This window comes from Carettochelys insculpta, chromosome 9, assembly GCF_033958435.1.
Source record: "Carettochelys insculpta isolate YL-2023 chromosome 9, ASM3395843v1, whole genome shotgun sequence".
NCBI classification, from domain to species: domain Eukaryota; kingdom Metazoa; phylum Chordata; order Testudines; family Carettochelyidae; genus Carettochelys; species Carettochelys insculpta.
Genome location: NC_134145.1, coordinates 23,033,322 through 23,048,646, shown reverse-complemented (window position 1 = coordinate 23,048,646; position 15,325 = coordinate 23,033,322). Strand labels below are relative to the sequence as shown.

The 15,325-nt window shown below is 45.1% G+C and overlaps 1 protein-coding gene across 4 annotated transcripts in view; it reads right to left on the bottom strand.

Moving 5' to 3' along the window:
- The window catches only part of TNNI3K (TNNI3 interacting kinase), a 167,986-nt gene that overhangs the window by 122,519 nt on the left and 30,142 nt on the right, over nucleotides 1–15,325 (bottom strand). For all 4 annotated transcript variants that reach the window (XM_075002559.1, XM_075002560.1, XM_075002557.1 and 1 more), the window contains exon 7: nucleotides 14,954–15,092. In XM_075002559.1, the coding sequence (XP_074858660.1) occupies nucleotides 14,954–15,092 (139 nt within the window). The remainder of the gene's footprint in view (nucleotides 1–14,953; nucleotides 15,093–15,325) is intronic.

The following is a 15,325-nucleotide window of genomic DNA, read 5'->3' as shown; positions in this document are numbered from 1 at the left end:
TTTAAGGAAGCCCTCTTGAAGGCACAGAAAGAAACTGTCCCGGTGTGCAGCAAGAGAAGTAAATATGGTAGGAGACCAGACTGGCTTACTGGGGAAATCCTTGGAAAACTTAGGCACAAAAAGGGAGCGTACAAAAAGTGGAAACTTCAACAGATATCTAGGGAGGGATATAAAAGGTATAGCTCAAGAATGTAGGGCATTTATCAGGAAGGGAAAAACATAACTGGAATTGCACATTGCGAGGAATGTGAAGGTAAACAAGAAAAGGCATGTTAGCAAGAAGAAGGTGATCAGAGAGGGCATGGGGCCCCTACTGGATGAGGGAGGTAACCCAGTGACAGATGGGCCGTGTCTACACTAGCCCCAAACTTCAAAATGGCCACGCAAATGGCCATTTCGAAGTTTACTAATGAAGCGCTGAAATGCATATTCAGCGCTTCATTAGCATGCGGGCGGCCGCGGCACTTCGAAATTGACATGCCTCATCCCGACAGGGCTCCTTTTCGAAAGGACCCCGCCTACTTCGAAGTCCCCTTATTCCCATGAGCTCATGTAGGTGGGGAAGTAGGTGGGGTCCTTTTGAAAAGGAGCCCAGTCGGGACGAGGCGCGTCAATTTCGAAGTGCTGCGGCCGCCCGCATGCTAATGACGCGCTGAATATGCATTTCAGCGCTTCATTAGTAAACTTCGAAATGGCCATTTGCGTGGCCATTTTGAAGTTTGGGGCTAGTGTAGATGTAGCCATGATGTAGGAAAAGCTGAAGTACTTAATGCTTTCTTTGCCTCTGTCTTCACAGACAAGGATAGCTCCCAGACTAATGTGATAAGTGATGCACTGTGGGATGAAGGTGGACAGCCTTTGGTGGGGAAAGAACAGGTTAGGAGCTATCTAAAAAAGCTAAACGTACATAAATCCATGTGCCCAGACCTAATTCATCAGAGGGTTCTGAGGGAGTTGGCGTATGTTGCTGATGAGCCCTTGGCCATTATCTTTGAAAAGTTGTGGAGATCGGGAGAGATCCGGAATGATTGGAAAAAGGCAAATGTAGTGCCCATCTTTAAAAAAGGGAAGAAGGATGATCCAGGGAACTATTGGATGGTCAGTCTTACATCAGTACCTGGAAAAAATCATGGATGGGCTCCTCAAGGACATCATTTTGAGGCACTTGGAGGAGGGGAAAGTGATCAGGAATAGTCAGCATGGATTCATGAAGAGCAAGTCATGCCTGACCAATCTGATTAGTTTCTATGATGAAATAACTGGCTCTGTAGATAGGGGAAAAATCAATGGATGTGATTTATCTTGACTTTAGCAAAGCTTTTGATACCGTCTCCCACAATATTCTTGTCAGAAAGTTAAAGGAATGTGGATTGGATAAATGGATGGTAAGATGGATAGAAAGCTGGCTAGAAGGTCAGGCCCAGTAGGTAGTGATCAACGGCTTGATGTCGGGATGGTGGCCGGTTTCTAGTGGAGTGCCCCAAGGTTCGGTTCTGGGTCCTGTTCTGTTCAACATATTTATCAATGACCTGGATGAGAGGTTGGATTGCACCGTCATCAAGTTTGTGGATGTCACTAAGCTAGGGGGAGAGGTAGATACGTGGGAGGGTAGGGATAGGGTCCAGAGTGACTTAGACAAATTGGAAGACTGGGCTGCAAGAAATCTGATGAGGTTCAATAAGGACAAGTGCAGAGTCCTGCACTTGGGCCCGAAGAATCCCATGCATTGTTACAGGCTGGGGTCCGACTTGCTCAGTAGTAGGTCTGCAGAAAAGGACCTGGGAGTTGTAGTGGACGAGAAACTGGACATGAGTCAACAGTGTGCTGTTGTAGCCAAGAAGGCTAATGGCATATTAGGTTGCATCAAGAGGAGCGTTGCTAGTAGATCCAGAGAAGTGATTGTTCCTCTTTATTCGGCTTTGGTGAGGCCACATCTGGAGTACTGTGTCCAGTTCCGGGCCCCCAATTATAGGAAGGATGTGGATACACTGGAAAGGGTCCAGCAGAGGGCAACCAAAATAATTAGGGGGCTGGAGCACATGACCTATAAAGTAAGGTTGAGGGAATTGGGACTGTTTAGTCTGCAGAAGAGAAGACTGAGGGGGGAATTGATAACAGCCTTCAACTTACTGAAGGGAGGTTGCAAAGAGGCTGGAGAGAGGCTGTTCACAGTTGTCACGGATGGCAGAACATGGAACAATGGTCTCAAGTTGCAGTTGGGAAGGTCCAGGTTGAACATGAGGGAAAACTTTTTCACTAGGAGGGTGGTGAAGCATTGGAATGGTCTACCCAGGAAGTAGTGGAGTCTCCATCCCTGGAGGTGTTTAAGTCTCGCCTTGACAAAGCCCTGGCTGGGCTGATCTGATGGGTTTGGTCCTGCCTAGGGCAGGGGCTGGACTTGATGGCTTTTTTAGCCAGCTGTATAGTTCTATGATTCTATGTGCATTAGTTTAGTAGGCATCCTTCAGTCTGCATAGACTATGGATCGCGCCCTTTATAGTTTCAACTGAGGACTTCATTTACAGTGTCTACTGTGACTATGAAGACCCACACAAGAGTCACAGTCCTTGCTGCATCTCTTGCAGATGTGGTGGGTGTCTGGCAAGTCCTTAGTGTGCTTTCTGTGCACTCGCTTCTCCTCTGCTAGCTGTCTGATCCTCATCTCGCCCTTCTGAAGGCCCTTGTGTAACCTCGGCTTCCATCTGCTGCGATCATCTGCTAGTTCTTCCCAGTTGTCCAGCTTGATGTCTACCTCTCTGAGGTCTCTCTTGCACACATCTTTGTAGTGCAACTGGGGGAGTCCGGGAGGTCTTTTGCCAGAGGCTAGCTCACCATACAGGATGTCTTTTGGAATCCTTCCATCATTCATCCTGTGGACGTGGCCGAGCCAGTGGAGCTGCCGCTGCCTGAGGAGGGTGTGCATGGTTGGGATTCCAGCTTGCTCAAGGATGGCGGTATTGGTCACTCTGTCCTTCCATGATATTCCAAGGATGTGCCTGAGGCAGTGCAAGTGGAAGACGTTCAGCCTCTTTTCCTGGCAGGCATACAGGGTCCAAGTCTCGCTGCCATAAAGGAGGGTGCTGAGGATGCAGGCTCTGTAGACTTGCATTTTGGTGTGAGTGTACAGCTTGTTGTTATTCCACACTCTCTTGGTGAGTATGGACAGAGTTGTGGCTGCTTTTCCAGTCCTCCTATTTAGCTCAGTGTCCAATGACAGGGTGTCAGTGATGTGGGACCCGAGGTAAACAAACTTGTGGACGACCTCTAACGTATAGTTGTCAATGCTGATTGATGGGGATTCAGCAACATCCTGACCGAGTACGTTTGTCTTCTTTAGGCTGATGGTAAGCCCAAAGTCCTTGCACGCTTTGGAGAACTGATCCAGCAGTTTTTGAAGCTGGTCTTCTGTGTGAGACACTACAGAAGCATCGTCTGCGAACAGCATGTCTCTGATGAGGACTTCCCGCACCTTAGACTTAGCTTTCAGCCTTGCAAGGTTAAACAGTTTCCCATCAGATCTTGTGTGCAGCAAGATGCCCTCTGTTGAAGATCCAAAGGCAAGCTTCAGGAGGAGTGCGAAGAAGATCCAGAACAATGTCGGAGCAAGCACGCATCCCTGTTTGACGCCGCTCCTGATTCTGAAAGCATCCGATAATGCGCCGTCATATTGGATGGTTCCTCTCATGTCTTCGTGGAACGACTGGATCATCTTGAGTAACCGTGGAGGACAGCCTATCTTGTGCAGCAGTTTGAACAGACCATCCCTGCTGACCAAGTCAAAGGCCTTGGTCAGGTCGATGAAGGCTATGTAGAGTGGCTTCCTCTGCTCCCTGCACTTCTCCTGCAGCTGCCTTAGAGAGAAGACCATGTCAACGGTAGACCTCTCTGCAAGGAATCCGCACTGAGATTCGGGGTACACCCTCTCAGCAATCTTCTGGAGTCTGCCAAGGATGATGTGAGCGAACAGTTTACCAGTGACGCTTAGGAGGGAGATTCCATGGTAGTTGTTGCAGTCGCTTCTGTCTCCTTTGTTCTTATACGTTACAATGTTAGCGTCGCGCATATCCTGTGGAACTTCACCCTCTTTCCAGCACAGGCACAGTAGCTCATGTAGGGGTTCCAGGAGTGTGTCTGTGGCACACTTGATTACCTCTGGTGGTATACCATCCTGACCAGGGGCCTTTCCTGCTGCAATGCTGTCGATGGCTCTCTTCAGTTCATCCACAGTTGGTTCCTGATCCAGTTCGTCCATTACTGGTAGGAGCTCGACGGCATCGAGGGCTGCATCAACCACAACTTTCTCGCGTGAGTACAGCTCGGAGTAGTGTTCAACCCAGCGCTCCATCTGTTTGGCTTTGTCAGCGATGACATCACCAGATTTGGATTTCAGAGGTGCCACCTTGTTCTGGGTGGGTACTAATGCCTTCTTCATATGCTCGTACATTCCTCTGAGATTACCAAAGTCAGCACAGGTCTTGGATGCTGCTGCATAGCTGGAGCCAGTGGTTGTTGGCAGAGCACCTGGCTGTCTGCTGTACTGTTCTTCTGGCCGCTCTAAGTGCTTTCTGGGTACTTCCTCTTTGGGATTTCCCAAGTGTCCCTTGCCTCCTGTGGATATGTTTAAACCTCAGTTCTGCAGCCATTGAGTCACAGAGTTTAGGGCCAGAAGGAACCACCATAACATCTTGTCTGACCTCCTGTATCATCCAAGCTGCATCAGCATGCTAAAGTGAAGCCCCGAAATTAGAACAAAGTCCACAGAAGAGTAGGATATTATAAGCCACAAGCAGAGAATAGGAGGGACTGTGGCCCCCACAACGTCAGAGATATAATTACATGAGGTATGCCCGAGGTGATCCTGCCAAGTGATCTGCATCTGCACGACAGTGGAAGGTGAAAACCTCCTAAGAACACTGCCAATCTAGGAGAAAATTCCTTCCCAGCTTCACACATGCTGATCTGTTCTTTAAGCATGCGAGCAAGAATCAGCCAATCATTTATGAGAGAGGCCACTTGATGCCACTTCAGAACCCTGACCCACTTCTAATGTCCCACCTCTAGCCATGGTAACTGCTTTAAAGAAAAGAGGTTTCGTTTTTTTTTAAAAAGGTACACACATTTAACTCGACAGGAATGCGTCAGGAGAGGGAACTACTGATTCCAGCAATATTAAGCAGGTCTGTAATCTTTGCGGGATTGGGATAACCAATTTTCAGACAGGCACAGTCTCTCTTTCTCTGTCTTTTGTACGTAATGCTACATGGAAGACATACCCATAGTGTGAGGGTTTGGGAAGGCTGCATTACTATGGAAAGGCAATCACATTTTTTAGCAGTGTCATGGATTTTATATGTGGTGGCATACATTTTACAACAGATAAAATCTATAAATGTTTTAGAGAGAATTTTTAAAAATGTATGAAGACAATTTCATATATCCCTCCACCTGGAAAGCCAGTTGCATTAGTTACCATGCAAATGTATCACACTGAGAAGAAAAATTAAAATACCTCTAAAAATAAACTCAAATCCACCAAGAGATGTGGTGTGATACCAATCTCCTAAAATTTGATAAGTTTATTATTTCCCACTTTAATGAATATATTTTTCTTAAAAAATATTTAGGGGACAGACTGTATTAATTAGCTCTGGGTGAACTTTAGAAGGTTTGGGGTGAAATCCCAGCCCCGCTGAAGTCAGTGGCAAAACGCTCACTGAATTCAATAGGGTCAGGATTTCACTCTTGAAACTTTGCATCTCAATCCAATAAAACACTCAAGTGTATATTCCAAAATGCTTCATCGAATTGGGGCTTTGTTTCAGTTAGCACCCACAAGATTAGCAAAAATGCTATTTTCATTTAAAGGCAATATCCTACAAAATCTTCCTCCTGTAAGTGGTAGATTCCAGACTGCAAGTTTCTTCCCAACCCTCTCAATTAGCAGCTGTTTTATACCTTAAAGCATTAAAGTTTATATAAATTCTTTTTTATCAAAAGCAGTGATACTCAAACTGCAGTTCGGGGGGTCCCAAGTGATGTTTAATGCGTTGCCTGCAGCTCTTCACAACATGATATAAAAACTCTGCGATTTAATTATTAAACAATGTAAATTATTAACCAACCAGGATGCTTTTACTTGTCAGGGATTTTTCATCCCTCGGGCATTATCGCCCCCATGGGTCAGGGGTAGCAAGCCTTGGGCCATTTAATATCATTGCAGAAACAGGTTTAACCCAAAAACATATAAGCTGCCATTTGCAGCCCTTGTAATGGCCATTTTGGGTTAGTTGGTTACCCTGGTAACCCTGAATTCAAACACTTTACACCCTGGATCAAAATCCAGGCCTCCAATTGGTTGTCTCCAGTCATGTTCTGATTGGGCCCTTAACCCAGGCTTCTAATTGGGTACCTGGGGAAAAGTTCTCGAAGCGTCCACAGGTTGGAGGACCTGACTGAAAACCGCAAACAAACTCATACATATTCAAATCACGTCATACATTATTCATAAGAACACCAGATAAAAAGCAGCGCATCACAGCGCCAGTGTTCCTTTTCGCTCCAGCTAAGAAGCCTTTTCGAAGAGCTCTGGCTCAGAAGCCTTTTTGAAGAGCTCATAACAGCTTCCAACACCAGCACCACCCAGCAGGGTCCACCTGCTGTGGCAAGAGAGTGCTGCTATCACAAAAAGAGCATAAAGCAGCTCTGAGGCAGGTCTGGCAAGTGCTGAACTGGCCTTACTCATAGGGTGAGGTACTGCACGCTTGACACTAGAAGCCCAGAACTTACTACCACAGCGGCACCATCGATCCCACCGCCTTCACACAGCCCTAAGGCAGATCGGGTGGGTGATGAACTGGCCTCATCCATAGGGTGAGGTACTGTACGCTCACCTATAGAAGCCTTAGGGCCTGCCATCACTGCGGCACCTACGATCTCGCCGCCAACCCATTCGCCTGAGAGGACTTCACCCGTCGAGACACGTAAAATTCCCTGCAGGCCTGAAGCTCACCTCAGGCTTCACCAACCCGTGGTCCTACGGACTGCCAAGGGCTATATAGACTTTTACAGGCCTGAGGTCTGGCCTAAGCTACTAAGACTCCTCACAGGCCTAATAATTCCTCCAGGCCACAAAAAACTTCTTGTAAGCCCGAGGCCTGGCCCAGGTCGTAAACATTACACTGTAATAGTATTGTGGGTGTCGGGTCCCCGCGTTGGGGGATTTGGGGTCGCTACCCAAATCACGCCCTTCCAGGGCCGAGGGAGGGACATACCCAAAGGCTCGACCTTTAGGGCCGGACCTTAACGCCCAGGCTTAACAACATCAGCGTACACTTGTATTAATAACTTTCACAGTTGAAGTTTGTTTGATTGAACTTAGTTAGTTACTAGATAAGATATTAGTTAAATATTTGGTAGAGGTTTAACCTCCCCAGCACCCTTCTACCCTTGTGTTCTAACCCAAACCTTGTCTTTCTATTACCCTCCAAACCCCAGTCAGGAAGGTAATGCTTCCCTGGGAGGAGACCCCAGCAGGCAAAGCAGCCCTTGGGTCCCCACTAGGGTGGACAACCATACCACCCAGAGCAATAAGGGAAGGAAAGGTATATTAACCTGTCCCTGCTCGGAACTGAAGAAACAAATTAAATTCCCTAAGCCTTTTTCCTTTTCCCTCTTCTTAAACTGCCCTCTTTGTTTCTCAACTGAATAGAAAATACTGTACAGGTCTACCTCATGAAGTTCCTGAATATAATAGTTGTAAGTGTTTAAGTAATATATTGTTTCAGCATCTTAGTATAATAGCAATAGTAGTTACTAGTTTGTAAGAAATTGCTTATTGTATTACACTTGTTGTTTGCCTTTCTGTTTGTTCAGTTAACTTGTTAATAAACTCTGTTATTATTTGCACCAGCACTCAGCCGTCCTCCTCTTCTTGTCTCACCCTCTTCCCTCAGGGCCTGTGCGCAATCCCCCAGGGCTCCCTGCCGGAGGTGGGTGGGGTTGGTCTGCGGAGGGGCGGGGCAACCTTCACTCGTCGCCTGGTCTCCGCCGCTCCCTCCTTCTCCTCGTCTCGAGCCCCTTGAGGGTCCGGGCGGCCTACTGGTGTGGGGTCAGCGAGGCCTGCTTTGGCCTGCGACTTTGCCCGCACTGACATTACTATGTTATTGACCAACTGTAGAATGCTTGGTCAGCTATTTTGCTGTGCATGTGCGTACACATATGTACACACACAAATTGTTTATTTCCTATTTACATACATATAATAAATGGAACTATGAAATCACACTACCTTGGCTCTTCTGGGTAATGATGATCACTAAATTGGAACCACTTTGCTCTGTGTATCACTGTTGTAAAGTATCTGTGATGTTCGTAATACCCATGTAAATTGTTCATCTCCCTTTTTGATGCAACAAGCTCTTGGCTTCAATGATATATCACAGCAATAAGTTTCATGGTTTAGTTATGCATTGTGCAAAATCAGTATTGTTTGTTGGTGCTCAGTTCCATCAATTGTCCTTTTGTTTTTGTATTCTAAGAAGGGGAAAATGGCCTACAATTTCATTTCTCTCTAGACCATTCCTTATTTTGTAAAGCTCTATTGTGCCACTTTTGATTTTTTACTACTGTTATCTGTCACAGTGCCAGAGGCTAATTCATTTGGAACAAGAATAAATAAGAGGGAAATAAAATGTCAAAGTTCAACTCTCCTAGAAGACTTCCAGTATGATAAGACCACCACGTAGTGTGAGAGGCAGGAGTACGTCACCACATTCCAAACCACAACAAAGAGCAGCACAAAGAGTGGTGAAGCACAGCTTGGCACATTCATTTATGGCCTGGAGAGTGAAGCTAAAACTATTTTTAAAGCATTTCCTTTTGTAGAGGCAGGAGATAAGAGTAACTTTCACACTGTTTTTTTTTAAATGCAATGAGCATTTCATTCCCAAAAGGAATTTAATAGACAACCAGCAATATATTCCCCAAGGGAGCAGAGGCCCAGAAAAAAGCACAAATGCTTTCCTAAGGTAATTAAGTGCAGTGTGATTTGAGTTTCAGTAAGGAAGAGTCTTGTGATAGTTGGATTTTTAATAAGGACCTTTTAGAAAAATCACAGGTAATGTCTGAACTAATCCTGGGACAGCTGGTGCTGCTGGCTTGACAGTCTGAGATAGCAAAAATGAAAATCAGCCAGAAAGAAAATAGTAGAAGCAGGGTATATGAAGAAGAAATGAATAAATTCCAGCTGGGGAAAAAGTGAAGCACCATAAAAAATTACCCTTCAGATCATCAGGACAGAAATATGACAGGCCTGACAATTGCCAACTAGCTGAATCAAGAAAAGGAGTCCATGTGTCAAGGGAGCCAAGGAAATAGCCAACAGAGCGTGAGTTCTACCTGTTCATGGGCTCTCTATTCAAAACCAATATTAATGAATGGGCTTGTCCTGTTAATTTTAAAATCTGGTATCTAATTTCAATTTAATTTTAATGTACAGAGGTGATTGTGATTTGCAAACAGACTTTTAAGAAGACAAATCACAAACCAGGGTAACGTTCAGTCATCTGAAGGGGCCAGACAAATTTTCTAGGTTAATGAAATACCCATCAGACTTACACAGGCAGTGAATATATGTCTGACAACCACTGCAGCAGTTGCCTAGACGAAACCACGGCCATTGATATGGACTTCGTAACAGACTGAAGAAAAAATTGCGTTATGTCTGTGTGAAGACAAAGGACATACTTATCTACTAGCTGTTGACTACTTTTCTAGATATGTAGAGATTCTCCTTATTTTTTACCCACTAGGTTACAAAACTAGGATTTCTTGTTTTGGAGGAACAGTTACAAATAACAAAGCACAATCTGCTGATTTAGAGTTCCAAGCTTTTGCAAAATAAGGATTTCAAGAACATTACTTCCAGCCCTCACCACCCTCAAGGGAGAGAAGCTAAAAGACAGTATTCTTAGAATTAACGAAAAACCAACCACCCAACCAACCAAATACAAAAACTCCCCAAACCTGAATCTTGCCTCCATGTTCTGTTGGGTTGATAAGGGAACCCCTATATTTTGCACCTAAGTTGGACAATTCAGATGGTTATGAGTCTACAGTTAAGAATAATATTTTCAAATTCAGAGGTGTATCTATGTGGTCCTGTTAAAAGGACGTGAGGCTGAGTGTAACACGTCCAGAGACGCCCAGCCCCTTGGCCTAGGGCGGGCGGCAGCAAAAAGGGGTTAGAGCACCAGCCCGTACTCAGTTCGGGTGGTCAGCAGCTCACCGCTACAACACCATACAGGCCCCAGCCCTCAACCTAGGGCGGGGCCGCAGTTCACAAGAGTAGTATAGTTCTGGGCCCAGCCCTCCGTCTGGGGCGGGGCAGCAACACAAGGTACAACCACAGGCCCAGCCCTCAGTTTGGGGCGGGGCAGCAACACAAGGTATAACCACAGGCCCAGCCCTCAGTTTGGGGCAGGGCAGCAACCCAAGGGTTTAAACACAAGCCCAGCCCTCAGTTTGGGGCGGGGCAGCAACACAAGGGTTTTAAGCGCAGGCCCAGCACAGGCTGGCCCTGTCAAGGAGGCGGGTAGGGGGTCGCAGGCCCTCCCACTCCACTGCGACCCGGCCCGGGGCCCTGAGGGTCGCTCACACGCCACCCTGGCAGTGGGGATCCAGACCGCAACACACTGCCATGGGTTCGTGAGCGTCGTTCCCCGGGCCACTTCCTACCTCACCCTCTGCTGGCGGAAGGTCCCAGTCCATCTGGTCGAGGGGTCCCCCTAGGTCGGTCTCCTCCGGGTCATCCACCTTCGGGGGCTCCGGCCAATCGTCCATAACAATGTCGTTAGGGTAGTCAGGTGGCGGCAATACAGGAGACGCAAGGCGATCCTGGGTCTGAGTGCTGTAAGGATCCGCTGGGACTCTGGGGCAGCCCGCTCCTGGGGCCTCTTCCAAGGCGGGGGGTCTCCGCCAGCGTGAAGGTCCTGGTAGGTCTGGGAAGTCCGGGTAGTCTCCTTGGGGCATATGGACCTAGGGTTGCTTGGAGCCTCTGGGGGCCTGCTCCTCTGGCCTGGCCGGGCGGCCGCAGGCCCTCTCCCTTTGGTGCCGAGGAGCTTGTGCAGGCACGTCCTCCCTGCCCGGAGGCCCAGGCCCGAATGGGTCCTGAGTCCCGCCGTTGCCTCTTCTAGCCCTTGGCCCCGCCCTCTGAGGGGCGGGCCTCTGATCTCCTGGCTCTGGCCCCACCCACCAGGGCCTCTGCATAGTCTCCCCGGCCTCCGGGTCTGCAGGAGGCCATACTGACTCACTACACTGAGAAACACTAAATATAAGAGGGTTATCTTTCTTCAGCCATCAGAATGAATATTAAGGTTAATCCAATCTTAAATTAGTAGACCCGGTCTTGATAAAACAGGAGACAAAATAAAATTTGGATAGCACCAGCTTTTGTCCTGAGGCATCGTTGTGCCAGTGTTCCAAATGAGTCATCATTCTGTACTCAAGATGGTGACGGATCAAAATATTCAGAAGCATGGAAGAAGAGGATGGCATCTTCAGATAGTTCACAGCCCAGCAGAATTGCTATATAACTCTACTTGAAATGTTCCCATGGCGAATGGAGATAAGAACCTGAAGACTATTAGACTGGAGTCTACAGCCCTAGGATTTGATCAGCTAAATGAATCAGCTGGAAAAATCCTCTTGAAGGAATGTGTTGTGTTTCTTTTGACCTCTGGCAGAAAGAGAGGCAGCAGGGAGATGAGGAAAACTCGAGGAAAAAAGTTCTATATTGAAAAATATTGGAGAGTAGGGGGTTATTATAGAGATACCTCTTTCTTCTTGTTGTAAGAATGTTCCTTGTTTGGTGTTAGAAGAAAGTGATTCTTTACCATTGCCACATGGCAGAAGTATCAATTTACATAAACAGTAGCACTGACTATGAAACTACGCACATGTGTGAGGATTTTGGACATGAGGAAGTATTTGTGGGATGTGGGCCAAAATCAGAATGGCTTATGCTGTCACCTCATAATAAAGTATTTCCTGCTATCATACCATTTTATTTGTATTTTCTAAATTGGAGATTGAATTTACCAAGATACTACATAAGGCAAATAGGTAAAAATAATGAACCCATGAATAATGCAAATAGAACATTAACCCAATAGGAGCACAGGAGTGAAAAGAAGATAGAAAGACAAAAATGTGAAAAAAATTATACAAAAATGAGATTTTTCCTGCCAATAAATCAAGGTCAGCAAATAGACATTTTCAATATTAAGTGAATTTCAAGTGACAACAGTTCATAAAGGTAAATTAGAGTTTAAAATCTATTGGTGGACCAAATAAATTGAGAGTTTATAATAAAAATGCACTATCACAGTCTTGATAGGGCCACAGTATTTAATACAAATGTTTTATTTATCTGGTTATTCTGCTAAGACTTTCTTTCCAATGGTGTTCATATTGAATGTTAGGAAGTTCCATGTAAGCTACAGGACTAAAGTTTGGAGAGAAAGTGCACTGCATTTTGGTATGTGAACAATGCACTTGTGTATTTACTTTTCTATCTCTTTGCGATGGGGATGAAGTGGAACACCAGCACTTCTTAGAATTTGTAAATATTTGTAAAGTTTGGCCATACTTTGATCTTTTTATTATGATGCAGTGGTAACTGCTTTTCTTTCTCTTTTTCAGAGACATGAATTGAATGTCTAGACACTCAATAATTGTTAAAATGAAAAGGTGAAAGCCATGAAACATGTTTCTGAATTTCAGAGCATGTTTTCAGATTCCTCTGGCTAATTTTATAACATGAATTATTTTCATTCTTAAACGTTTATGAGTTCTTACTCTGTTGCTATGGTGATTTCAAGTTTCAAAATGTGCTACTTTGGGGGTAAGACATGTTCAGATTTCTTTGCTTTTCTACTGAGGAATATACAGATGTTAATCTTGAATGGGGATCCAATGTCGTCGTCTTTTGGAATAAATTAAGCAAGTGATAATAAGCCTTTTATACACTTGTATGGTGAATGCACATCTCTCCTTCTCTCCCTCTCTCCTTTTATTACAATTATATTGGTTCACTGCACACATATCAAGACTTACATATCAAGAGCTCACTGTTGAAAAAAAAACTCTTACAAATCTGAGTCATGCTGTTTCCTCATTTTTTCCTAATGGGTGAGTAGGAGGGACGTAATACATTCATAACTCTCTGAGAATAAATTTATACTGTCAGACTTCAGAAAGTATGAGGAGTGTGGGTGCAGACACAGTTACAGTATCACTTGCAGAGCAGGTCCATGATACTGTATAGTAAAATCTATTTCTCTTGGCACTTTCCCAACCAGAAAGCTCGATAAAGTAGCATTTCTGCTCTTCATTGAAAATCCAGGTTACGGTGCAATAGGCCCCCTACTTGGCTACGCATGCCTCTCCGGAAGTTGGAACTTGTCACAGGGGCTCTTAGGTAGAGGCACAGCCATGGGGGTTCTATGCATTACCCTCACTTTGAGTGCTAAGTCAGCAATTCTCATTGTCTGGGAACTATGGCTAATGGAAGCTGTGGTGGCACCCAGAGGCGGAGATGGTACACAGAGCTATCTAACCATGCCTCCACTTAGGAGCAGCAGGGACTTGCTCCCATTTGTGGGGAGCTGTCAGAGGTGAGTGCTGCCCAGATCTGGAAACCCAACACCCCTTCCTCTGCCCTCTGCATAGTTGTGATACATTTCAAAAGTATCCAGCATATAGTAATCATGTACCTTAGATTGTTTCCCTCACACTCTGCCCACCATCCCCAATCTCTGAGCAGCTTCAAAGAGTCACCATGTAATAAGACAACAATCAGCCTACCAGAAAAATGCTTACTTATCTCTCTGTCTGCCCAAATTGTACAGCCCTACTGTTGAAAACAGGCAATAATCAGTATTGCACAGAAACCAAGGTGACGATCTAACATCTCATAATTCTGCAGAGCTAGACATGGACGCTCCTGGCAAGAGCAGAGTCCCCTTTTACAGTAAAACACAGGCCTTGCTTATAGATGAGGAAGGTCCCAGGATGGCAGGGGTGCCATAACCATTTATGTGCTGGAAAACCAGCTTAATTACTTTAGAGATTTTTCAAATGAATTATTTATAGTACTACTCAGGTCCTTTTTTCAAGCAGGCTAATGGGACAATTTCTTTCTTTCCTCTCATGTGATGCTAAACTCCAGAAATAAGGGAGGTGGACAGGTGCCCCTAGCCTTTGCCAGATATGGGAAATGTGTGACAGGGCATGGATGTTAGCAAAGATGTTAAGCCATGTTTATGACTGCTGAGTGTTGAGCTTTAGGGCTGTTGTAAGTTATGCTTAGCTGCAACAGCCTCCTACCAGCTCTTCCATAGTGGGGAGCAGTTGGAGAACAACACTTCACCCATGCAATCCATATTATTACTTGAAAATATTTATCACGTTTTCTACTTTAATAGCCTTCATCTGTAGCTCCTTCACTAACTTTATTGTGGGTGTTTATTATTCAAACTCTGAGTCGTTTAGATTGGACGCATACATCACGTGATTTCCTTCTGTGCTCTGGCTGCATCAGAATAACTTTTAGAAACAAATTTCCACTATTGTGATTATGAATGTCAAATTTGTTCATGCCTCATTCTCCAGCATTCTCTTGGAACTCACCGTTCCTGTAAGCACTTTTGCCAATAAGCTAAACCTCTAGCTAACTCATGAAAAGCTGACCCAAAGGTAGCAGAAATATAGACAAAGTATATTTGGAATATGAATAAATATTTCCAGAATGTTTTTGCACTACTCACAAACTTCAAGACACAAACATGCACTCACATATCAGAAAGCAAAATCCAAGACTGCTGCAAAATATGTTTTAGAACGTGACTCTACATACAAAATACAATTTTAATGTCTTCTTAAAATCTTCCCTTACCATCTGCCTTGCTGCCCTCTTCCATCAAGAGTTTTGCAATATTAAGAAACCCTTTTGCAGAAGCTAAGTGAAGAGGTCTATCTCCAACTTCTCCACTCACATTCACATCAGCACCAAACTTCAGCAAGAGGCGGGTAACCTAAATATTTAACAAAGTAAATTAGATCAAGTGAAAACAAACATTTCAATAAAACCAGAACACAAGAACATAAGAATTGCCATACTGGGTCAAAGCAAAGCTCCATGTAGTCCAGTATCCTGTCTTCCAGCAGTGGCCAGTGCCAATTGCTAATATGAATGAACAGTACTGGTAATCATTCATCCAGTCACACATTCCACACTTCTGGCAAAGGCTAGGGGCACCATCCCTGC